The 22,784-nt window shown below is 67.7% G+C and overlaps 5 protein-coding genes across 6 annotated transcripts; 4 read left to right on the plus strand and 1 right to left on the minus strand.

Annotated features, from left to right (window-relative positions):
- Positions 1 to 682: 682 nt before the first annotated feature.
- S100A1 (S100 calcium binding protein A1) lies at positions 683 to 2,950 on the minus strand. Its single transcript, XM_021542064.2, has 3 exons — positions 2,740 to 2,950; positions 929 to 1,077; positions 683 to 829 (listed from the first exon to the last, which is right to left on the minus strand). The coding sequence occupies exons 2-3, from the start codon at positions 1,067 to 1,069 to the stop codon at positions 686 to 688; spliced, it is 285 nt and encodes a 94-aa protein (XP_021397739.1). The 5' UTR covers positions 1,070 to 1,077; positions 2,740 to 2,950; the 3' UTR covers positions 683 to 685.
- Positions 2,951 to 5,331: 2,381 nt separating this feature from the next.
- On the plus strand, positions 5,332 to 6,366 carry S100A13 (S100 calcium binding protein A13). The gene is made up of 3 exons (XM_021542063.3): positions 5,332 to 5,542; positions 5,819 to 6,025; positions 6,177 to 6,366. The coding sequence occupies exons 2-3, from the start codon at positions 5,846 to 5,848 to the stop codon at positions 6,309 to 6,311; spliced, it is 315 nt and encodes a 104-aa protein (XP_021397738.1). The 5' UTR covers positions 5,332 to 5,542; positions 5,819 to 5,845; the 3' UTR covers positions 6,312 to 6,366.
- Positions 6,367 to 7,301: 935 nt separating this feature from the next.
- S100A14 (S100 calcium binding protein A14) lies at positions 7,302 to 8,999 on the plus strand. The gene is made up of 3 exons (XM_021542129.2): positions 7,302 to 7,392; positions 8,637 to 8,783; positions 8,880 to 8,999. The coding sequence occupies exons 1-3, from the start codon at positions 7,360 to 7,362 to the stop codon at positions 8,997 to 8,999; spliced, it is 300 nt and encodes a 99-aa protein (XP_021397804.1). The 5' UTR covers positions 7,302 to 7,359.
- A 6,436-nt stretch (positions 9,000 to 15,435) lies between these two features.
- Positions 15,436 to 16,220, plus strand: S100A16 (S100 calcium binding protein A16). Its single transcript, XM_021542128.1, has 3 exons — positions 15,436 to 15,482; positions 15,812 to 15,973; positions 16,056 to 16,220. Exons 2-3 carry the CDS (start codon positions 15,818 to 15,820, stop codon positions 16,218 to 16,220), a joined length of 321 nt encoding a protein of 106 aa, XP_021397803.1. The 5' UTR covers positions 15,436 to 15,482; positions 15,812 to 15,817.
- A 3,288-nt stretch (positions 16,221 to 19,508) lies between these two features.
- On the plus strand, positions 19,509 to 20,850 carry LOC110476801 (protein S100-A4-like). 2 transcript variants are annotated; one of them, XM_021542062.3, is made up of 2 exons: positions 19,509 to 19,649; positions 20,554 to 20,850. In XM_021542062.3, exons 1-2 carry the CDS (start codon positions 19,509 to 19,511, stop codon positions 20,716 to 20,718), a joined length of 306 nt encoding a protein of 101 aa, XP_021397737.2. In that variant the 3' UTR covers positions 20,719 to 20,850. The 2 variants fall into 2 exon arrangements, with proteins under 2 accessions (XP_021397737.2, XP_031362766.2); XM_031506906.2 differs by having other exon boundaries at positions 20,557 to 20,850.
- Positions 20,851 to 22,784: the final 1,934 nt, after the last annotated feature.

The following is a 22,784-nucleotide window of genomic DNA, read 5'->3' on the forward strand; positions in this document are numbered from 1 at the left end:
TGGTGTCCCACCATGTCCCTGGGAGCACTGCCCAGCTGCTCCTTGACCCCTGTCCCGTGCCCCTGTCCCGATGTCCATCCCACCCAGGCAGGGCCGATCCCAAGCCGGGATGGCGGGCAGATGATGGCGCTGGTGGCCCTGGTGGGGCCCTTGGCCACCGTCCCATCCCAGTGGGCTGGGAGATCCCAACCGGTTCCTCCAGCCCCGCGGGAGCAGTGCTGGCGCCTCCGGAGCCACCGGCAGCGAGTCCCGGCCTGTCACCCCCTTCCCAAATCCCGGGGCTCCCGTGTCCCACACCCTGACACCGGCCGGGATCCCCCGCCCTGGGGTCACCCTGCCCCGGGCGGTCGGGGCGGATCCCAGGGTGAATCCCAGGGTGGATCCCGGGTGGATCCCAGGGTGGATCCTGGGGTGGAGCCAGGGCTGTCTCCAGGCTTCTGGGGTGACCCAGGCTGGCTTTTCCCTGTGCGCCCAGAGTGGGATATTCCCAGGGGATGGGGCAGGAATCCCGAGCAGGAATGAAGGAAGGAGCTGACGCACACGGACACACCTCGGGCAGGGTTGTGCCTTTATTGTGCAGCTGGATCCCAGTGGGATCCCCTGGGAATGCTGAGGGGGTGAGCCGGAGGGTGGCGGGGGGGCTCTGGATTTTGGGAGCCCACGTCCTGCTGCGGCAGGAGGGGGGTCAGGCGTTCTCCCAGAAGAAGTTGTTGCAGGCCACGGTCAGAGCGGCCACCAGGACCACAAATTCCTGGAAATCCACCTCCCCGTCGCCGTTCTCATCCAGGTCCTGCATGATCTTCTCCACGGCCCCCGCGTCCTTCTGGGTCTGGGGGGGACACAGGGTGAGCCCTGGGGCTGGGCAGCCGCTGTTCCCCCGGGGAACGGGGAAAGGGAGACCCCCGCACCCCAAACTGGTCCCAGTTACCTCCAGGAAACATCCCAGCTCGCTCTGCAGCAGCTCCTTGAGCTCCTTCTTGCTCAGCTTGTACTTGTCCCCCTCCTTGCCCGAGTAGTGGTGGAACACATTGATCAGGGTCTCCATGGCCCCTTCCAGCTGCGATCCCATGGCTGTGGCTGCGGGACCCCCAGCACGTCACCCACCGGCCCCCCCGTCTCGGTGCCACCCCCACATGTCACCCACCCGCGGCCGCGGTCCCCCTGGGCAGGACTGGGGGGGTTCCCAGGGGCTGGGCGGGGAGGTTTGGGGGGGACGGGGACACCTGTGCTCACCTGAGCTCCCCGTGCTCCGAGTGCGCCCGCCCGGCCCGGCCGGGCCCGTTAAATAAGCTCCAAGCCCCCTCCCTCCGGGAGGATCCGATACCGGGGCTGGGCAGCCCGGCTGGCACCGCCGGCCAGCCCCGCGGGGCCGGGCGTGGGGGGCACAACCCCGGCCTGGCCCCGGGGACACGGCTGGGGAGACAGCCCCACTTCAGGGGGGCTCCCCGTGCCACCCCCGAGCGCCCCTCGCCGCCCCCGGGATGTGGAAAAACCGGGGATGTAGGGAGGGCCGGCACGGGCACGGGCACCGGCACGGGCACGGGCACCGGCACGGGCACCGGCACGGGCACCGGCATGGGCACGGGCACCGGCACGGGCACCGGCACCGGCACCGGCATGGGCACGGGCACGGGCACTGGCACCGGCACCGGCACCGGCACGGGCACCGGCACGGGCACCGGGGTCCCCCGCCGGGCTCAGTGCCCGGCGCCCCCGCCGGTGGCCGCGGTGGCCACGCCGTGACCCCGCGGGGGCACCGCCGGCATCCCCCGTCCGTCAGCGCCGCGGGGCCGGGGCCGCGGCCAGCCCCGCTCCCGGGGCCGATGAAGGGATCCGGTGTCCTCGGAGCGGCCGCGGGGCCGGCGGGGCCCGGGGGGAGCGGCGGGGGCTATCGGGTGACTCCGCGGGGGCCCCCCGCGCTCAAAGGACTCTTGTCCGGCTGAAAAGGCCCCACAATCCCGAGCCCGGCGTTGCTGCAGCAACGCCTCGGCCAGGAAACCGGACTCCGAGCCGGCCCGGGTGATGCTGATAATCCGCGGATCCCGTTACGGCCCCGGATCCGCGCGGGATGGAGCCCGCAGCCTGCCCGGCTCCGGCATCCCCGGGGAGATCAGCTCCCGAATTCCTCAGCCCCCGAATTCCTCAGCCCTCAAATTCCTGATCCCCCAAATTCCTGATCCCTCAAATGCTTCAGCCCCCAAATTCCTCAGCCCCCAAATGCTTCAGTCCCCAAATTCCTGATCCCCCGAATTCCTGATCCCCCAGATTCCTGATCACCCCAATTCCTCAACCCCAAGTGCTTCAGCCCCCAGATCCCTCAGCCTCCCTCAGGATTGGGACCCCCTCAAACAGGAGCTGCATTTTCAGCAGGGCCGGGTGGTGCCGGGCTCCTCATGCCGGGTTCCAGCCCTAATTTGGGGCTAATTACATCCTGTTGCCTCTGCTTCCACCTCCCTCACTTCCCGTCCCTGCGGCTGAGGATGGGCCCTGCCTGGGCACCCCAAAACTGCCTGGGCACCCTCCCCAGCGCCCAGGGAATGGGGAAACTGGGGGGTCCCCAAGCAGAGGAGGGGTCCCAGCTGGAATTGCGAGTTCCAGAGAGGAGCAGGGATCCCAAAGGGCGGCTCAGGAGCTGCCTCCCAGCAGGACCCGGCTCCATCCCTGGGGCTCCGGGAGGGGCCGGATCCCCAAATCCCGAGGCTGGGCATGGGGGCACTGGGAGGGGCCCGTGGCACTCACTCGCCGTGTCCCGGTCCCCGAGCGGCGGGCAGGATTCCGGGAACGCCCGGGAGAGTCACCGGGCCAGCAGCTGCTCGTGACAGGGACGGGCATTGCCCAAAAATAACCCCGACCCCGGTCCCTGCCAGGGGACAGAGGGGACAGGGCCAGGACTGCGGGCAGCGGCACGGCCGCAGTGTCCGAGGGACAGCGGGACCCCCAAACCCTTCGGGACAGCAGCCCCAGGGCGAACCCCAGCACTGGGGGGGTCCCGAGGGGTCCCGGGGGGTCCCGGACCCTGCGGCCGGGGCAGAGCGCGCCCAGCACGGCTGGCAGATTCCCAGGACGAGCTCTGGGAAGCGGGAGCAGTGAGGGACATGCCAGGAGCTTTACACACAGCTTGGAACAGGTTTCAGCCACTGCGACTCCCCTGCTCCACTTTGACCCAGCTAAACCAGTCGCTCCAGTTCCCGGTGCTGGGCTGGGCCCATCTTGTCTCCCCATCCCATCGCCGGGGCTCTGGAAGAGGCTTTGGAGAGGGAGGAGCTGCGGTGGCCGCGCTGGGGACCCCGCGGTGGCTCCGGGCTCCTGCCGCGGCCCCTGGGTCCCTGCAGCGAGCCCCGATGGGGCCAGCAGGGGCCACTGCCGGGCTGGGCACCGCGCTGGACACGGTCACCATCCCTGGTGGGGCCACACCGGCTGTGGAGAACCCCAGGACCAGGATGTGGAAGTGGACACTGAGCCCCTGCACATGGTCACCCTGTCACACGGGGTCCTGTGGTCCTATATGGCCCGAGTCCCGAATGATCCCATTCCTATTCCTGTATAGCCCAAGTCCCTGTACGATCCCATTCCTGTCCCTATATGGCCCAAGTCCTTATATGGTTCTGTCCCTGACCCTGTATGGCTCGAGTTCCTATATGATCCTGTCCTTATATGGCCCAAGTCCTGTCCCTATATGGCCCAAGTCCCTATATGGTCCTGTCCCTATATGGTCCAAGTTCCCACACGGTCCCTGACCCTATATGGCCCCCATCGCTGTCCCTACATGGCCTCAGTCCCTCCATGGTCCCAGTCCCTCTCTGCTCCCACTCTCAGCCCCGTTATGGTCCCAGTCCCTCTCTGCTCCCACTCTCAGCCCCGTTATGGTCCCAGTCCCTCTCTGCTCCCACTCTCAGCCCCGTTATGGTCCCAGTCCCTCTCTGCTCCCACTCTCAGCCCCGTTATGGTCCCAGTTCCTCTCTGCTCCCACTCTCAGCCCCGTTATGGTCCCAGTCCCTCTCTGCTCCCACTCTCAGCCCCGTTATGGTCCCAGTCCCTCTCTGCTCCCACTCTCAGCCCCGTTATGGTCCCAGTCCCTCTCTGCTCCCACTCTCAGCCCCTCCATGGTCCCTCCTCGCCATGCTGGGGTCCCCGAGGCCGGGTCCGCACCCCTGCCCATGGGGCCGGTCCCAACGGGGATCCCAGGCTGATTAAAGACCTGGGGGTGCCTTTCCCGTGTCCCTCCTGCTGTGGGGCCACGGCTGCATCTGCCCCTTCCTCACCCCATCCCGGCTCCCCGAATTCCAGGGCCAGGGAGTCACGGGCCCGCCTGGCTGCGGGGCCGGTGATTCACCCCAAACCTGTCCCGGTCCCTGCCGGGCCTGACTCACCTGCCGCTTTCCCAAGAGGCCATCCCGGGCCCTGACGTGGGGCTCGGTGAACATCCCAGCCCCGTCCCCCGGTCACCCCGGGGCCGGATGGGGCTGCAGGAAGCCAATTCCTGCCCCGTGAGCTGGTGTGACGGCTGCGGGGTGGGGACAGGGCCACCCCATCCCTACTGCTGCCTCAGGGCTCGGCACAGACCGGGCCGGTGACGGTGACGCTGTGCCGGGGACCCCCGTGCCCTCGGCCCCCAAAACACCGCGGGGGCTTTGGCACCCCAAATTCCCGCGTGCTGCCCCGGGGGGCTGCTGGCTGCAGCCTTGCTGTTTGTCACAGCCGTGGGTGAGGCTGGGGACGTCGGGGACAGTCCTGAGGCTGTGTCCGGGGTCCCCTTGGGGTCCCCGTGGGAAGGGGGGTGCCCCCGGGAGCTGCTCGGTGTCCCCAGCCATGTTAGAAACAGCCACTAACTAAAGGGGAGCACTCGGGCCATTCCAACACCCTAATTAATTGGGATTAATTAATTTTTACAGAGCCCACTATTAATAGGGATGATGTCACAGGCGGCTGAGTCACAACTCTCACTCGGTGCGGGCCGAGCCGGGCCCTGGCTCGGTGACGCTGCCGGAGCCGGGATGTGACAGGGATGTCACCGGAATGTGACCGGGGCTCCGGGGACACCTCCTTGTCCCCAGCCCTGCAGGGAGGGAGCTGGGGGTGACACCTGCCCTGCACCCCCGGAACGGGGCTCAAAGTTTGGATTCAATCATCTCGGGGGTCTTTTCCAACCAAAACGATCCCGGGGGTGTTTCTGTGCAAGGTCGCGGTGATGCTCCAGCCCCGGGGCCGTTCTCTGCCCGCGGTCCCCTCCTGTCCCCACCGGAGGTGCCCGGGCCGAGGCCGCAGCGAGCTCAGGCCGAGCTTGGTCCTGTGCCCGGGCGGGGAGGGAGCAGAGGACGGCGGGACGGACGGACGGACGGACGGACGGACGGCGGCGCCCGGGCGGTGACTGCGCGTCCGTCCGGCCGCGCCAGGAAACCCAACACCGGCGCGGGGGGGACAAAGGCTGCGCTGTCCCCACTGTCCCCTCCTGCGGCGCGGCTATAAAACCTCCTGAGAACGCCCCAGACCTCCCGAACCCCTCGAAACCTCCCGGGGGCCACCAGCTGCCCGCAGCCAGGGGGTAAGTGGGCATCGCTCTCCGCAGCTCCGGCCGCACCCCGGCCGCGGCCGCGCCGCTGGGGACCGCTGATGTCCCGCTGTCCCCTCCCCGTGTCCCCGCTCCGGGATCGGGCGGCAGCGGCGTCATCCCCGGGACCCGCTGCCCCTCGCCGAGTCCTGCACAAGCCCCGGGACCCTCGGGGCTGAGCTGAGCCTTCGCTGGGCTGGGGAGGGGGCGAGGGTCTCCCCTTGGGACACCCCTCTGCCTCCCACCGCCTCTGGGCTCCTGTCCCTGCAGCCCCGGGCTAGCGGCGTGTCCGGTGCCATGGCCGCGGCCGAGCTGCCCGAGCCGAGCGAGCCGAGCGAGCTGACCGAGCTGGAGGCGGCCATCGAGCGCATCGTCACCGTGTTCGTCACCTTCGCCGCCAAGGAGGGCAGGAAGGGGACGCTGACGGCCGGCGAGTTCAAGGAGCTGGTGCGGCTCCAGCTGCCCAACCTGATGAAGGTGAGGGGAGCCGCAGCAGCAGCGCGGGGTCCCCGGGGGTCCCCCTGACCCGTGGGGCTGCTCCCGGTGCCCCGGGGGTTTGCAGTCGTGCCCGTCCCGCTCTCTGGGGGCTGGCGAGCGGCCGAGCCTCCCTGGCGGGTGCTGCCCGCAGGACGTGCCCTCGCTGGAGGAGAAGATGAGCGAGCTGGACGTGAACAACGACGAGGAGCTGAGATTTGGGGAGTACTGGCGGCTGATCGGGGAGCTGGCCAAGGCCGTGCGGAGGGACAAAGCGGGGAAGAAGTGACGGGGCCGCTGCGGGGACTCGGCCGACGTGCGGCAAATAAAAGAGGTTTCCCTGAGCCTGAGCATCGCTGCTGTTCTTGGTGGGGGGCTCCTGATTTGAGCCCCCATCTCCTCCTCCCCCGTGGTGGCCACGCTGGGGCCGGCCCAGCCCAGGCGTGCTGGCTTGGGGTCACTCCGTGGCTCTGGGCACCCCGGGATGGACGGGGCCATTCCCAAATTGCCCTTGCGCTGGTCTGGCTTTTGGGGTGCCACCCTGCGCCCCACAAACACCTTCCTGCCACGCTGGGGGGTGCGTGGGGGGCAGAGCCGTGGCTGTGGCCGGGGTGGGGCTCGGGAGATCCCCGGCAGCGATGCCGCGCTGGCCACGGTGGCCGCCAGCTCCGTGGCATCAGCGCCGTCCTCTGCAGGGTCTTGGGTGGCGGGGGGTGACACATCCACCAGCGCATCCCGGCCGGGGAATGTCCCCGCTCGCAGCGCTCAGCTCCCGAATCCCGGCGCTGCTGGCTGCTGGAATCCCGCTCTGGGCGAGCAGCCGGGCCCGGTGCCGTTCCCACGGCCCGCTCGGATGGGGAACCGTCAGTGTGGCCGGGAAGGAGGCGTTTCCCGGCCCCACGCTGGCGCCGGGCCAGGCTCCCAAATGAGACGCCTTGCACCACGGAGCTCCCACTCACACCTCCCCGGTATAAAACCCCGGCCCGCCGCAGCCCGCGCACACCCGGGACAGCCGTGCTGCAGGTAAGTGGCCCGGCCGCCCCACGGCACGGGGGGCTGCTCCCCCCGCGGGCCCCTCCGCTCCCACGCTCGGCCCTGCCACGACTTGCGAGGACGCCGGGGACGTGTCCCGGCAGCTCCGGCGCCGCATCCCGGGGCTCCCTCCTCGCCCTCCGCTCGGGGATGAGGAGGAGTCCTGGCGCTGGAGGAGGCGAAGCTCCCCCCGAGCCGAGAGCTGAGCTTGGCTTCCTTGCCCCGCCAGCTCCCCCGGACCCCGCGGCAGAGGAGAGACCCCCGGAGAGAGAGGGAGAGACCCCCGAGGAGCCGCGAGCAGCAGGATGGGCCAGTGCAACTGCCGCAAGAAGCGCAAGGTGCGGCGGGGACGCCGCGGCACCGGGAACACCGCGGCACCGGGGACACCGCGGCACCGGGACCCCCGGCGGGGCGGGGGTGACCCCGCACGGCCCCGGGGCGCGGGGCGCGGCGTCAATCGGGGCGCCCCGGAGGAGCCGGGGTTCGGCAGCTCTGGGGTTCGGCAGCGCCGGGCACGGCCGCTGCGGAGCCGCTTGGAAGCCCGGGGAAGCAGGAGCTCCGTCTGCTCCCGCGGATGGACCTTGGGCAGCCGCCCGCGCTCCTCGCAGCCCCTCCGAGGATGCCCGAAGGCGGCCGAGCTCCTGCTCTCCTCGGCTTCCAAACGGGACGCGCCCACCGCGCCGCGCCTGGCACCTGTGGAGGATTTGGGGCGCCGGGCTGAGGCTCTGGAGGTTGCCAGGCTCTGCCCAGTGGGCATCACCGGCTGTGGTTGCACGGCGTTCCGAGGGGAAGCCGCAGATTTGAGTGAATCACCGTCTTTTCCCTTAAACGGAGCCGCACGAGCGGCCGGGAGCTACCGGGAGCGGCCGGGAGCTACCGGGAGCGGGGTCGGGCTGCTCTGCGCCCCCCGCCCCGTCGGGCACGGGCTCTGGGGGTGGCAGAGGGGCTCCGGGAGCCCCAGGCCGGCGGCACGGCGGGCACTGACTCACGCTGCCACCGCCACCCGTGCGGAGGAGAGGAAGAACCAGTCGGGACGGGCCCGCGCCGGGGGTGGCGACAGACGCCGGGGTGGCTGAGCCTGGCGGCCCCGGGCGGGGACAGCGCGTCTGGGGGGTGACAGCTCGGGGGGACAGGCGGTGGCAGCTGGAGGGGCTGTCACAGCCGGGCAGAGCCGCTGCGGAGGGGTGCGACAGCTGGATGTGGGGCAAAACATCTGTACGGTCTCACATCTGGGTGCAGATGTGTGGGGACAGAGGGCAGGGGGGCTCACAGCTGGATGGGGAGGTGTCACAGCTGGACGGGAGGGCGTCACAGCTGGACGGGAGGGTGCCTCACATCTGCACAGACGGGCCAGGTGCTGACGAGGAGATTTTTGCCGGGGCTGTGCAGGGGTTAAATGTTGGCTCGGGGAGCGTCCCACCCGCTCGGGGCTCGTCCTGTCGCCCCCGAGGGATCTCCCACCCCACCCGGGAGCTGTCCCAGCCCTCCGGGAGCTGTCCCAGCCCTGCACGGAGCTGTCCCAGCCCTGCACGGAGCTGTCCCCGCCCTCCCGGAGCTCACTCGCCCTCCGTGCCCCCCGCAGGACTGCCAGGAGCTCACGGACGTGGAGCGGGCCATCGAGACCGTCATCAGCCAGTTCCACTGCTACGCAGTGAAGGGGCAGAAGGAGTACCTGACCCCCAACGAGATGCAGGAGCTGGTGGTGCAGAAGCTGCCGCACCTGGGCAAGGTGAGGGCAGAGCACGGGCGTGGGCAGGAGGAGCTGGGGGGGCCCTGGCTGCTGGTGGGACCCCCCAGCCCCATCACCCCGACGTTCTCTCCGCAGTGCGTGGGACCCCTGGAAGAGAAGATCGAATGCATGGGAGACCCGAACGAGGCCAAGCTGGAGTTCGGAGAGTACTGGGACATGATGGGGGACGCGGCCAAGGGCTGCCGGAGGAAGTAGAGGGCGGTGGGGGACGGGAAGGCGCCCGAGGCCTCGGGCTCCGCTCCTGGAAGGCGAGAGGCCGCGGGGCCCGGGGGATGCGCCCGGGCTGAAGCCACCTCGCTGCTGCCGGAGGATCGCCCGGCTCCATCCCCGCGCTGCTCGCTCCCCTTCCCGTCGGGACCGCTCCCTGCCCGCCCCCGGCCCTGCCCCGTGCCCGGCGCGGGGGCACGGCGGCTTCCTGGCCCCGGGGCCGCCTCTCTCCGTGCGCTCCAGCCCCGGGCTTGTCCCACCTCCGGCCCCCCGAAACCCTCGGGGCGCGGCTCCCCCAGCCCCGGGGCATCGCGGCCAGAGGGCCCCGGCTCCGTTCCCCAGCCTCCCCCGGCTGTGGGGCTCGGCCCCCCAAACCCGTCACCCCATGGCACCCCATGGCACCCCGGGTACCCCCGGGCACCCCGGGCACCCCATGGCACCCCGGGCACTTCGGGCTCGCCGTGGCAGCGGGTGGGTGGCGCGGCCCGGGAGCCTCCCCTGCCGTCCCCCCCGGTTTTTGGGGGGCTGTGCTGCCCTCCCGGTGCTCCCCACCCCAGGGATTCCGGCCCTCAGCCGGGCACGGGGCCGGGCCGGGATCAGCTTGGGCCGCTCGGAACCATTTTTGTATAAATTAATAAAGGAAAACACTGGGAAAAAAAGAAAAAACCCAAAACAAAGCGACCCGGATTGGGTGACCTCGTTTGTCTTTGGGGGGAGTGGGGGGCCGGGGGGGCTGCAGCCACTGTGGGTTGGGTGATCACTTTGGGGTGTGCAGAGGATGGGGCTGCAGGGGTGCAGGGGAGGCTTTGGGGCTGCAGGGGTGCAGGGGAGGCTGCAGGGGTGCAGGGGATGCTGCAGGGGGTGCAGGGGATGCTGCAGGGGGTTCAGAGGAGGCTGTGAGGGTGCAGGAGGTGCTGTGGGGGTTCAGAGGATGCTGTGGGGGTGCAGGGGGTGCAGGGGATGCTGCAGGGGTGCAGAGGGTGCTGCAGGGGTGCAGGGGGTGCTGCAGGGGTTCAGAGGATGCTGTGGGGGTGCAGAGGAAGCTGGGGGTTGCAGGGGATGCTGTAGGGTTGCAGGAGATGCTTTGGGGGCTCAGAGGATGCTGTGGGGGTGCAGGGGGTGCTGCAGGGGTGCAGGGGGTGCTGCAGGGGTGCAGGGGGTGCTGCGGGGGTGCAGGGGGTGCTGCGGGGGTGTGTGACTCCTGTGGACATCCCAGGGCTCCCCACACCCCCAATTCCAGGCGCCTGCTGGTCCCCGTTGTGGGCACCCCAAACGGGTGCCAGGGCCGTGCTGGGCTGGAGGGAGCTCAGGGGAGACCCCAAAATCCTGGCCGACCCCAAAATCCAGGGCTTGGAAAGCCCCAGGGGCTGCGAGGCCGGGAGCTGTGCGGGGAGAAGGTGGGATTTGGGTGCAATTACAGCAAATTGGGGAAGAGCAAATGGCACCAAGCTGCAGCTCCCGGAGAGTGAGGAAACCGCCTGGAGAACCCGGTTTTCCCACTTTTCCTTTGCCCTTCCCACCCAGCTCCACCTCCTGGAGGAGGCTGTGGGCACCCCAGAAACGCAGCGGCGACCCTAAAAATGAGTGTCTAAAAAGGGAGAGGGCGTGGGCGCCCCGGCAGCGCCTGGGTCACCCGGAGAGGGAGAAAAGCAAAGCCAAAAGCGCTGCAAAGCTCGGATGAGGCGATAAGGGGTGATAAGAGCCGGGGCTGGGCTGGGGACGGGTCCTGCAGCTCCGGCAGCGCGGCTCGGCCACAGCAGCCTCCGTCTGCTCTCTCGGGCTGGATTTCACAACGGGAATGACTATTTATTGTCCCTCGCCTGGAAATAAATGCATGGGAATTAAGCAGAAAGGTGTGGCTGCGTTTAATTGGAGACAGGAAATGTGTCAGGTCGGGGTGATGGAGGGGAAAGGGGAGCCGGGGCTCCCCAGACCCGCAGCGGGCTGGGACCGTGGGGACTCCTGGCTGCGCCCGCTGTGACACCGAGGGCGATTCCTGCCGCATGAGCCAGCCTGGCCGAGCCTCTGGAATGTTCTGGAGGTGACAGGAACAGCTCAGCCCACGCTGGGACAGCCCCTGGCACACCGGGATCCCACCCTGGAGCTCAGCAGAGACCCCAAGCCCAGCGCTCGGCCCCTCCGGAGACACCCAACACCTCGCATCCCTCCAGCCGGGTGCTGGATCGGGGCACCCCGACCCGCCCGGGGTGCAGCGGGCTGGGAACGGCGCTGGGACGGCTCCTGGCTGCTCGGGGCACCCGCACACGCCCTGGATGCCTCGTAAAAATAAGGGCCTGGATGCGGTTGTGACATCTGCCAGGGGAGCAGAGCGATGAAAGGCCGTGATTCAGGCTGAGCTGTTCGCCTGCAGGCTCCGGGAGGGATTCCCACCCTGCTGGGATGTTGCATCACGCCACGACAGCGAGCACCGCGGCCCAGAACAGGTTTGCTTCCTCCCGACCGAGATTAGGAAGAGGCCGGGGGGGTGGGGAGAGCAGGGCTGACACGTTTTTTCCGGGACGGGAGCTCCGGAGGTGCCGGGAGCAGGCGGCTCCCAAAAAATCTCCTCCTGCTTTGCATCCTCAGCTGCGCCCTCCCCGATAAGGCCGGGATCTGATCTCGGCATCGCATCGCTCCGGGAGACAGCAGGCCTGCAATTTGCCGGGATAATTAATTATGGATGGGACTTTACAAGCCCAGCTCCCAGCTGGGAAGAGCCTCATCCACCCCAGTGCAGGCACAGACGGCCGAGTGCTGCACAGGGCCCCGAGCTGCGCCGGCCCCTTGCACCCACCAGAACAGCAGGTTTGGGCTCAAATAAAGGAGTTTATTTGCCCCAAACTAGTGTCAGCCCCTTGCACCCACCAGAACCAGAGGGATTTTAGCTCAAATAAAGGATTTTACTTCCCCCAAACCTGTGCTGGTCCCTTGCACCCACCAGAAAAGTCATTTCAGCTCAAATAAAGGATTTTATTTGCCCCAAACTGGTGCCAGCTCCCTCAACCCACCAGAACAAGTTCTTTTGGCTCAAATAAAGGATTTTATTTGCCCCAAACTGGTGCCAGCTCCCTCAACCCACCAGAACAACTTCTTTTGGCTCAATAAAGGATTTTATTTGCTCCAAACTAATGCCAGCTCCTTCAACACACTAGGACAAGTGGTTTTGGTTCAATAAAGGATTTTATTTGTCCCAAACCTGTTTCAGCTCCTTGTACCCACCAGAACAAGTGATTTTTGTCTTAATAAAGGGTTTTATTTGCCCCTGAACCAGTTTCAGCCCCTTGCACCCACCAGAACAAGAGGTTTTGGCGCAAATAAAGGAGTTTATTTGCTCTGAACCTGTTCCAGCCCCTTGCACCCACCAGAACAAGTGTTTTTGGCTCAATAAAGGGTTTTCCTTTGCCCCCGGGGCCTGGGGTGGCTTGGAGCTGGGGTGGGTGGATTTCCAAACCCCGGGATCAGGTGGGAATCCTGTGCTGGGAGCCCTCGGCCCCGTGCAGCCCTTTTGGGGCGTTCTGGGGGGTTCCCCACTCCCATCCCGTCACCCCAAACCGGCAGCCCCCGGGAGGAGCCGGAGCCGCTGCGGGTCCCGGCTCGCTCCGGCCCGTCCCGGTGTTGCAACCTCCGGGAGCCATTTCCCAGGTGAGCCCCGGCCCGGGAACGCCCTGGAACGTCAGGGAGGGCTGGGAGCCTCCTTAAAAACCCGGCTGGGCCGGAGGGATGGGTGCGAGGTGAGGAGAGAGCGGCCACACCGCCCGCGAGGCCACAGCGCGACTGACGGACCCAGCGGGAGCCCGGCGGGATGCAGGTGGGGCTCCCGGGAATTCCCGGTCCCCCGGCACCGGGAGCCCGGCCTCGGCAGTCTCGGACTGAGTGGCGGGCTGGGAAGAGCCCTGGGATGTGTCGCTGCAGGTTGGGAGGTGGAAATTCCTGGAGTCCTTCGGCAGCTCCGGGAGCGGGCCCGGCTGGAGGACCGGCCGGGGTCACCGGGGAGAGGAACCGGGACCGGCCGGGGTCACCGGGGAGAAGAACCGGGACCGGCCGGGGTCACCGGGGAGGGGAACCGGGACCGGCCGGGGTCGCCGGGGAGAAGAACCGGGACCGGCCGGGGTCACCGGGGAGGGGAACCGGGACCGGCCGGGGTCACCGGGGAGGGGAACCGGGACCGGCCGGGGTCTCCGGGGAGAGGAACCGGGACCGACCGGGGTCGCCGGGGAGGGGAACCGGGACCGGCCGGGGTCACAGGGGAGAGGAACCGGGACCGGCCGGGATGTCCGGGACGGGACCGGCGGCACCCACGGACCGGCCGTGCCGCTGGGGAGCTCGGCGTGGGGCCGCCAGTGGGGTCTGGCTCCTGGAAAAACGGGATCTGCCGGTGGAAAAGGGAGATTTACCGGTGGAAAAGGGGATTTATCAGTGGAAAAGGGGATTTGCCAGTGGAAAAGGGGATTTGCTGGTGGAAAGGTGGATATGGCAGTGGAAAAGGGGGATTTGCCAGGGGAAAAAAGAGGTTTTACCAGTGGAAAAGGAGGATCTGGCAGTACAAAATGGGGATTTGCCGGTGGAAAAGGGAGATTTGCCGGTGGAAAAGGGGGATTTGCCGGTGGAAAAGGGGGATTTGCCAGCAGGGGTTCCGAGCAGGGCTCAGGCCGGGCTGGGGCCGTGCGGGGCCCTCTGGCCCCGCTCCGGGCGCTGCCGAGCGGCGAGGGAGGAGAGGGAGACGGGAGAGAGAGGCGGAGCTGCGGCAGAGCCCCTTCCCAGCGGGGCACCGGGTCCCCGTGTCCCACGGTGTCCCCCTGTCCCACGGTGTCCCACGGTGTCCCCGCGTCCCACGGTGTCACGGTGTCCCTGTGTCCCACGGTGTCCCCGTGTCCCCCTGTCCCAACAGTGTCCCCCGGTGTCCCCCTGTCCCACGGTGTCCCCGTGTCCCCCTGTGTCCCCCTGTCCCACGGTGTCCCTGTGTCCCACGGTGTCCCACCGTGTCCCCGTGTCCCACGGTGTCCCACGGTGTCCCCGTGTCCCACGGTGTCCCCGTGTCCCACCGTGTCCCACGGTGTCCCCGTGTCCCACGGTGTCCCTGTGTCCCACGGTGTCCCCCTGTCCCACGGTGTCCCACGGTGTCCCCCTGTCCCACGGTGTCCCCGTGTCCCCCTGTCCCACGGTGTCCCACGGTGTCCCACGGTGTCCCCCTGTCCCACGGTGTCCCCGTGTCCCCGTGTCCCACCGTGTCCCCGTGTCCCACGGTGTCCCCGTGTCCCCGTGTCCCACCGTGTCCCCGTGTCCCACCGTGTCCCCGTGTCCCACGGTGTCCCCGCGTGCCACCGGCGGTCCCGGTGCCCGCGGCCGGCCCCGGGGCTGGGCCGTGAGTCAGCGGCGGAGCAGCAGCGCCGCGCTGCCCCAGGGCCGGGCCGGGCGCCCTGGCCGGGACAGGTGACACCGATGTCACCCCGGGCGGGCGCAGGGGGGCCGAGGGGGCTTTTGCCCCGGTGCTGCCGAGTCCCTTCGGCTCCTGGAGGGGCCGGGGCTGGGATCCCTGCGAGCACCACCCTGGTGCCACGATCCTGAGAGCTGGGGACAGTCCCCAGCCCTGGGTGACGGAGTGACCCCGGGCAGTGGCACCACGGCGACAGGGATGGCCTGGGAGGACACAGAGCCACGCTGAGGCACGCGGGGACAGGGACGAGAGCGTGGCTGGGCCTGGGGTCGCCTCCCTGGGGCCGGACTGGGGAGGATCGGGGTGAGGAGAGGGGACAGGAGCCAGGCTGTGGCACGGAGCAGGTCCTGCCTGCTCCCAGAGCAGCAGCCGGGCTGGGGCCACCCTCTGCTGGTGTCCCCAGAGTGGGGACAGTGCTGGGGCCACCCTCTGCTGGTGTCCCCAGAGTGGGGACAGGGCTGGGGCCACCCTCTGCTGGTGTCCCCAGAGTGGGGACAGGGCTGGGGCCACCCTCTGCTGGTGTCCCCAGAGTGGGGACAGGGCTGGGGCCACCCTCTGCTGGTGTCCCCAGAGTGGGGACAGGGCTGGGGCCACCCTCTGCTGGTGTCCCCAGAGTGGGGACAGGGCTGGGGCCACCCTCTGCTGGTGTCCCCAGAGTGGGGACAGTGCTGGGGCCACCCCTCGGCCCTCCAGGGCCCTCGTGGCGGTCGCTGTTGTCCCCTGGGCTGGGCTAAACCCAGTGGAACCAAAGGGACCGACCGAGCCCAGCTGTCCCCAGTCCCGGCCACCGTCGGGGCAGGAAGGAGCCGAGTCCGGCCAAGGTGACGCAGTTTCCTCGGCGGGGCCCATCCTGCTGGGCCCGGCCATGGGAAGGAGCTTCCTGGCCGGGGACAGGAGGGACACCGGGGCACCGAGCAGCCGGGAGGGGACCCTGGGCCGTGGGGCCGCCCCGGGCCGGGCTTGGGGGGGGCTCGGCTGGCCGGGACCTGCCCCGCCGGGCCGTTCCCGGAGCCGTGAAGCAACAGGAGGGCTGGCAGGTAATTCCTGCCCCTGCGCCGCCGCCGCTCGGCTCCCAGCCCCATTCCTCCCTAATGAGCGCTGGGAACGCGCGGCCGCGGCCCCGGCGCTGCTCAGCCCCACGGGGCCGCGGTCACCGCCCGGCCCACGCGTGGGGCGGCGGCCGCAGGTGGCACCGGGGAGTTCCGGGCCGGCGCGGCTGGCAGCGGGGATTTTGGGGCGATGCGGCGAGGGGAGAACCCCCCCAGGCCCTGCGGGGATGGGTTTTTCTTGCCGGGGCGGTTCGCGTGGAGACCCCCGAGCCATCGATGGCCGCGGGGAGGGTCTCACCCGAGCGCCGACCCCGCAGGGAACCATGGCCGAGTGCACGGAGCTGGAATGGGCCGTGCAGGTGCTGGTGAACAACTTTGACAAGTACTCGAGCCGCTGCTGCTGCTGCAAGAACCCGCGGCGCATCAGCAAGAAGGATTTTCGGAAGATGCTGAGCCGCGAGCTCAACCACATGCTGACGGTGAGGCCGGGGCCCCGGGGCCGGGGTCCCGCGGGCTCTCCCCGCCCCGAGCCCCGCCTGAGCGGCTCCGCTCTCCCCGCAGGACACCGGGAACCGCCGCGCCGCCGACAAGCTGATCTGCGACCTGGACGAGAACAAGGACGGGCGCATCAGCTTCGAGGAGTACTGGACCTTGATAGGCGGCATCGCCAGCCCCATCGCGCAGATCATCCGCCAGCAGGAGCAGAGCGTCAAACACACCAAGTAGCCGCCGCTGGACCCTCCCGGACCTCCCCGCTCCTCCGCGACCCCCGCTTTGTGCCCGCCCCGAGCCTCCGGGCCCCGCCGCGCCGGGACGGGCAGGCCCTGGGGTGGGATTTGGGGTGCGAGGCCGTCGCAGCCTCGGGGGGCTCCTCCTTGCCGCGGCCCCCTCCTCTCCCGCAGGGAGCAGAGGGAGAGGCTCCCCCCGCTCCGGGAATTCTGTGCTCAGCCCTCGGCTGGCAGGAATCCCACCGCGAGCAGCACCCCCTCTGCCCCTGGGGCTCCCCCCCAAACTGGGGGTGCTCTCCTCGCGCAGAGGGTGCTTTTCCCCCCCCTCCCCGAGCTGCTGAAGGCTCTGCCACGCCCGGGGCTCGGGGAGCGGCGCGGGCCCGGCCGGGTGCCACCACCGTGGTTATTTATTGCCGCAATAAAGTTCGGAGGAGCAGCGGGTGTCGCCCCGGCTCTGCCGCCGCGGAGGGCCCGGGGGGGCTGCGGGAGGGGGTCCGCCCCGTCCCCGCCCTCCCCGAGCGGCCACGCCTCGCCTGGGCTGGGACGGGGCCGGTGCCGGTGGCCCCGGGGCCGCCGCGGGGTGTCAGCAGCCGCCGCGCCCGCCCGGCCCCGCCGCAGCCCGGGGCGCGGCGTGGGGCCCGCGGCCGCTTTGTCGCTGGAGGCCCCTCCGCGTCCCCACGGGGGTCCCTCGGCCCGCGGGGAACCGCGGCCGCACACCCACGGCCGCCCCGACCCCAATTCCTGTCCCCCCAGCCGGGACGGGGACAGAGATCCCGGGACCCCCGCGACCCCCGGGACCCCCGGGCTGGGCAGGGCCGGGTCCCGGCGCTCCGGCTGCTCCCGGGGATTTTCCACCGGGAAGGGGCTGGGCCGTGGCCCTGCGAGAGCGGGGGGGACCCCCGAGACCCCGCTCCGAGGCACGGGGGTGGAACCGGGAACCGTGACCGGTGGAACCGGGACCCCGCAGCTGTGAATCCCCCACTCTGAGGCACGGGGGTGGAACCGGGACCGGTGGAACCGGGACCCCGCGGCTCTGAGCCCCCCCAATCCGAGGCACAGCGGTGGAACCGGGACCGGTGGAACCGGGACCCCGCGGCTGTGAGCCCCCCACTCCGAGGCACGGGGGTGGAACCGGGAAACGGGACCGGTGGAACCGGGACCCCGCGGCTCTGAGCCCCCCACTCCGAGGCACGGGGGTGGAACCGGGAAACGGGACCGGTGGAACCGGGACCCCGCGGCTGTGAGCCCCCACTCCGAGGCACGGGGGTGGAACCGGGACCGGTGGAACCGGGACCCCGCGGCTCTGAGCCCCCCCACTCCGAGGCACGGGGGTGGAACCGGGAACCGGGACCGGTGGAACCGGGAACCGGGACCGGTGGAACCCCCCGGCTCCGAGCCCCGCGGGACCCCTCAGGCAGCTCCCCAGAGCAGCCCCGGCTCCCGTGGCGGGCGGAACCGGGCTGTCCCCGTGGGAGCGGGCGGGGCCGGGCTGAGTCACGGGCGAGGAATCCCCGCGGGGCGAGGCCGGGCGTGACTCAGCCCGGGGGGTGCGGGCCAAGCGGGGCCGGGCCGAGCGGGGCCGGGCCGGGCGCGGCTCCCGGCGGCTCCCCGGGACCCCGCAGCCCCGGGTCAGCCCCCGGGGGTCTCTCCTCCCCAGGGCCGGGACAGCCGAGCCCCGGGGTCCCATTTTGGGGGGGAAACGATTCCGGGAATTCCTCGTGGCCCTTTCCCAGCCCTGGAGGAGATGGGGGGCGCAGGGAAGGTCCCCTCAAAGGGGACCCCCCGTGTTGGATCGCAGGGAATTTGGGGTGGGGGCTCCCCGTGGGGGTGGGGCAGCACCAGCTGGCCAGTCCTGGGGGTACCTGGGCCCCACAAAGCTGGCAGGGGGCAGTGGCGATTTTGGGGGGGCCTGGTGAGCCAGGGGACCGCGCCAGGGCCCCGAGGGGTGCCTGGCACCCCCACCGCCGGCTGGTGGGGTCACACAGCTCGTTAGTGGGATCACAGCTCGTTAATGGGATCACAGCGATTGTTAATGGGATCACAGCAATTGTTAATGGGATCACAGCGATCATTAATGGGATCACAGCGATCATTAATGGGATCACAACTCCTTAATGGGATCACAGCGATCATTAATGGGATCACAGCAATTGTTAATGGGATCACACAGATCCTTAATGGGATCACAGTGATCGTTATTGGGATCACAGCAATTGTTAATGGGATCACAGCAATTGTTAATGGGATCACACAGATCCTTAATGGGATCACAGTGATCGTTATTGGGATCACAGCTCGTTAATGGGATCACAGCTCATTATTGGGATCACAGAGCTTGTTAATAGGATCACAAGCTCATTATTGGGATCACGGAGCTCGTTATTGGGATCACAAGCTGATTAATGGGATCACAAGCTGATTGATTAATGGGATCACACACCTCATTAATGGGATCACAGCTCATTGATGGGATCACAGCTCATTATTGGGATCATGGAGCTCGTTATTAGGATCGCAAGCTGATTAATGGGATCACACACATCATTGATGGGATCACACCTCATTAATGGGATCACACGGCTCGTTAGCCAAAAATGAGGTGCGGGCGAAACCGCGGCAGCGCCCGGGGGCTCGTCGCTGCCCGGGCAGTGCCCCCGTGCCGGGCTATAAATGCCCGCTGGGCACCGGCGCCGCATCCCGCGGAGCCGACCTGCGCCCGGTGAGCCGGTGAGTCCCGCTGCCCTTCCCCGAGCACCCCAAACCCGGCGGTGAGCCGGTGAATCCCGCTGCCCTCACCCCAAACCCGCCCGGTGAGCCGGTGAATCCCGCTGCCCTCACCCCAAACCCGCCCGGTGGGCCGGTGAGTCCCGCTGCCCTCACCCCAAACCCGCCCGGTGAGCCGGTGAGTCCCGCTGCCCCCACCCCAAACCCGGGCGGTGAGCCGGTGAGTCCCGCTGCCCCCACCCCAAACCCGGGCGGTGAGCCGGTGAGTCCCGCTGCCCCCACCCCGCACCCCAAACCCGCCCGGTGAGCCGGTGAGTCCCGCTGCCCTTCCCGAGCACCCCAAACCCACCCGGTGAGCCGGTGAGTCCCGCTGCCCTCACCCCAAACCCGCCCGGTGGGCCGGTGAGACCCGCTGCCCCCACCCCAAACCCACCCGGTGAGCCGGTGAGTCCCGCTGCCCCCACCCCAAACCCACCCGGTGAGCCGGTGAGACCCGCTGCCCCCACCCCGCACCCCAAACCCGGGCGGTGGGCCGGGCTGACGGCCGTGCCCGCAGGCGGCGATGGCGTGTCCCCTGGAGCAGGCCATGGCCATCATGGTCACCACCTTCCACAAGTACTCGGCCAAGGAGGGCGACAAGTTCAAGCTCAGCAAGGCCGAGCTCAAGGAGCTGCTCAACAAGGAGCTGCCCGTCTTCGGCAGCGTGAGTGGCCGCGGGGACATCCCCGGTGTCCCCCTGGTGTCCCCCCAATGTCCCCTCAGTGTCCCCCTGGTGTCCCCTTGGTGTCCCCTTGGTATCCCCTCAGTGTCCCCTTGATGTCCCCTCAGTGTCCCCCTGTGTCTCCCTAGTGTCCCCCTGGTGTCCCCTCAATGTCCCCTTGGTGTCCCCCAGTGTCTCCCTGGTGTCCACTCGATGTCCTCCTGGTGTCCTCCTGGTGTCCCCTCAATGTCCCCCCAAAGTCCCCTTGGTGTGCCCTCAGTGTCCCCCTGGTGTCCTCTCGGTGTCCCCCCAATGTCCCTCAGTGTCCCCCCGGTGTCCCCCCAATGTTCCTCAGTGTCCCCTCGGTGTCCCCTCAGTGTCCCCCCGGTGTCCCCCCAATGTTCCTCAGTGTCCCCCCGGTGTCCCCTCAGTGTCCCCCCGGTGTCCCCCCAATGTTCCTCAGTGTCCCCCGGTGTCCCCCAAACCAGCCCCGGCTCCTTCTCCCGGGCCAGGGGTGTCTCTGATGTTCCCCAGTGGAATCTGATGGTTCCTGAGGGGTTCAGCCCCCAGAAGAAATTCTTTTTCCCAAAGGAAATTTGGCTTTTTATTTTTTTTTTTAACCCAGCCGAAACATTTCATTTGGCGAAGGAAATCACGCTCCGATTTCCATTTTTTTTTCATAATTTATTTTTAACCCCCACTTCCCTTTCTCGGCTTGCGGTTTCAGCCGGGAGGCGAAAATTTTTTTTTTGTTTTTTTTTATTTTTTGCCCAATTTTTCCACATCCCGGAGGCACTTTGGGTAATTTGGGCGCTGCCCAGCTCCCTCACCTGCAGCGCCAACCCTCCCCGAGGCCGGGAGGGGAAGGGCAGCCCCTCCCCAAACCCTCCCCCAACTCTCCCGGCAGAAGCAAATGGACGAGGTGGAGTTCAAGCGGCTGATGAACGACCTGGACCACGACAAGGACAGCGAGGTGGACTTCAAGGAGTACGTTTGCTTCCTGGCCTGCGTCACCATGGCCTTCAACGACTTCTTCAAGGACGACCCGGGCAAGCAGCAGCGCAGGAAGTGACCCCGAGTGACCCCTGAGTGACCCCGAGTGACCCCCCGAGTGACCCTCAATGACCCCTCGAGTGACCCCTCGGGGACCCCTCCCTGTGTCCATCGCAGCCCTGAGTGGCTTTCAATAAAAGCTTTTCCCCAATCCTGGCTGATTTTGGGGGGTTCTGTTCAGGATTTCCCCAATTTCTGGGGCTCTGTTCAGGATTTCCCCAATCCTGGCTGAGTTTTGGGGGCTCTGTTCAGGTTCTCCCAAGTCCTGGCTGAGTTTTGGGGTTCTGTTCAGGTTCTCCCCAATCCTGGATGAGTTTTGGGGGTTCTGTTCAGGTTCTCCCCAATCCTGGCTGAGTTTTGGGGCTCTGTTCAGGTTATCCCCAATCCTGGCTGAGTTTTGGGGCTCTGTTTAGGATTTCCCCAGTCCTGGCTGAGTTTTGGGGGTTCTGTTTAGGATTTCCCCAGTCCTGGCTGAGTTTCTGGGCTCTGTTCAGGTTCTCCCCAATCCTGGCTGAGTTTTGGGGGTTCTCTTCAGGATTTCCCCAATCCTGGCTGAGTTTTGGGGGGTTCTGTTCAGGATTTCCCCAATTTCTGGGGCTCTGTTCAGGATTTCCCCAGTCCTGGCTGAGTTTTGGGGTTCTGTTTAGGATTTCCCCAGTCCTGGCTGAGTTTTGGGGCTCTGTTCAGGTTCTCCCCAGTCCTGGCTGAGTTTTGGGGCTCTGTTCAGGTTCTCCCCAGTCCTGGCTGAGTTTTGGGGCTCTGTTCAGGTTCTCCCCAGTCCTGGCTGAGTTTTGGGGCTCTGTTCAGGTTATCCCCAGTCCTGGCTGAGTTTTGGGGGCTCTGTTCAGGTTCTCCCCAGTCCTGGCTGAGTTTTGGGGCTCTGTTCAGGATTTCCCCAATCCTGGCTGAGTTTTGGGGCTCTGTTCAGGATTTCCCCAATCCTGGCTGAGTTTTGGGGCTCTGTTCAGGTTCTCCCCAGTCCTGGCTGAGTTTTGGGGGTTCTGTTTAGGATTTCCCCACTCCTGGCTGAGTTTTGGGGTTCTGTTCAGGATTTCCCCAATCCTGGCTGTTTTTGGGGGCTCTGTTCAGGTTCTCCCCAATCCTGGCTGAGTTTTGGGGCTCTGTTCAGGTTCTCCCCAGTCCTGGCTGAGTTTTGGGGCTCTGTTTAGGATTTCCCCAGTCCTGGCTGAGTTTTGGGGGTTCTGTTCAGGATTTCCCCAATCCTGGCCACCTCCAGGGCTCTGTGGCCGCCAGCAGCAGGCCCAGGCTGACTCACGCCTTCCTCCAGCTCCCTGGGATTTTCCACGGCTCATCTCAGCCCCGGGAGGGATTTTTGGGAGGAATTTGAACAAAACCGGCTCTTGGATGTCTCCCCTGGAAATTCTGGCTGGCTCGGGGAGGGCTCAGGGGTGGGCACGAGGTGCCACCGGGGTTGGGGGCACACTGGGCAAGGCATAACAGCCCGAGCGTGTCCCCGGGGGCACAATCCCCTGATCGGGGCTGGAATTTGGGAGTCGCGGGGCTCCCCCGCCCCAGCAGCTCCGGGCAGGTCGGGGCTGGTTTGGGAACGGTCCCTCGGCTGCTCTCCGCCCTCCCAGACAAACAATCCCGCCTGTAAAACCTCCACGGAGAATGACAGAGCTTGTCCCCAAGCCCTCAGGTCATCCCAAACCCCCCAGCTCCTCCCAAAGCCCCCCAGATCCTCCCCAAAACCCCCAGCTCCTTCCCAAACCCCCCAGCTCCTCCCAAACCCCCCCAGGTCATCCCCAAACCCCCCCAGGTCATCCCCAAAACCCCCCAGCTCCTCCCAAAGCTCCCCAGATCCTCCCAAAGCCCCCAACCCCTCCCCAAACCCCCCAGCTCCTCTCAAAACCCCCTAGCTCCTCCCAAAACCCCCCAGGTCATCCCCAAACCCCCAGCTCCTCCCCAAAGCCCCCAGCTCCTTCCAAAGCCCCCCAGCTCCTCCCCAAAGCCCCCCAGCTCCTTCCCAAACCCCCCAGCTCCTCCCAACCCCCTCCAGCTCCCCCCAAAACCCCCCAGCTCCTTCCCAAACCCCCCAGCTCCTCCCAACCCCCTCCAGCTCCT

The sequence above is a fragment of the Lonchura striata genome, chromosome 33, assembly GCF_046129695.1.
Source record: "Lonchura striata isolate bLonStr1 chromosome 33, bLonStr1.mat, whole genome shotgun sequence".
Classification (NCBI taxonomy): Eukaryota; Metazoa; Chordata; class Aves; order Passeriformes; family Estrildidae; genus Lonchura; species Lonchura striata.

Excerpts from the sequence above, each read along its gene's own strand:
- S100A1 (XM_021542064.2), bottom strand. The coding sequence starts at position 1,069 with ATGGGATCGCAGCTGGAAGGGGCCATGGAGACCCTGATCAATGTGTTC. Across the intron at positions 830-928 it reads AGCTGGGATGTTTCCTGGAG|ACCCAGAAGGACGCGGGGGC; the intron begins GTAACTGGGACC and ends TGTCCCCCCCAG.
- S100A13 (XM_021542063.3), top strand. The coding sequence starts at position 5,846 with ATGGCCGCGGCCGAGCTGCCCGAGCCGAGCGAGCCGAGCGAGCTGACC. Across the intron at positions 6,026-6,176 it reads AGCTGCCCAACCTGATGAAG|GACGTGCCCTCGCTGGAGGA; the intron begins GTGAGGGGAGCC and ends TGCTGCCCGCAG.
- S100A14 (XM_021542129.2), top strand. The coding sequence starts at position 7,360 with ATGGGCCAGTGCAACTGCCGCAAGAAGCGCAAG. Across the intron at positions 7,393-8,636 it reads ACTGCCGCAAGAAGCGCAAG|GACTGCCAGGAGCTCACGGA; the intron begins GTGCGGCGGGGA and ends TGCCCCCCGCAG. Across the intron at positions 8,784-8,879 it reads AGCTGCCGCACCTGGGCAAG|TGCGTGGGACCCCTGGAAGA; the intron begins GTGAGGGCAGAG and ends TTCTCTCCGCAG.
- S100A16 (XM_021542128.1), top strand. The coding sequence starts at position 15,818 with ATGGCCGAGTGCACGGAGCTGGAATGGGCCGTGCAGGTGCTGGTGAAC. Across the intron at positions 15,974-16,055 it reads AGCTCAACCACATGCTGACG|GACACCGGGAACCGCCGCGC; the intron begins GTGAGGCCGGGG and ends CTCTCCCCGCAG.
- LOC110476801 (XM_021542062.3), top strand. The coding sequence starts at position 19,509 with ATGGCGTGTCCCCTGGAGCAGGCCATGGCCATCATGGTCACCACCTTC. Across the intron at positions 19,650-20,553 it reads AGCTGCCCGTCTTCGGCAGC|AAGCAAATGGACGAGGTGGA; the intron begins GTGAGTGGCCGC and ends CTCTCCCGGCAG.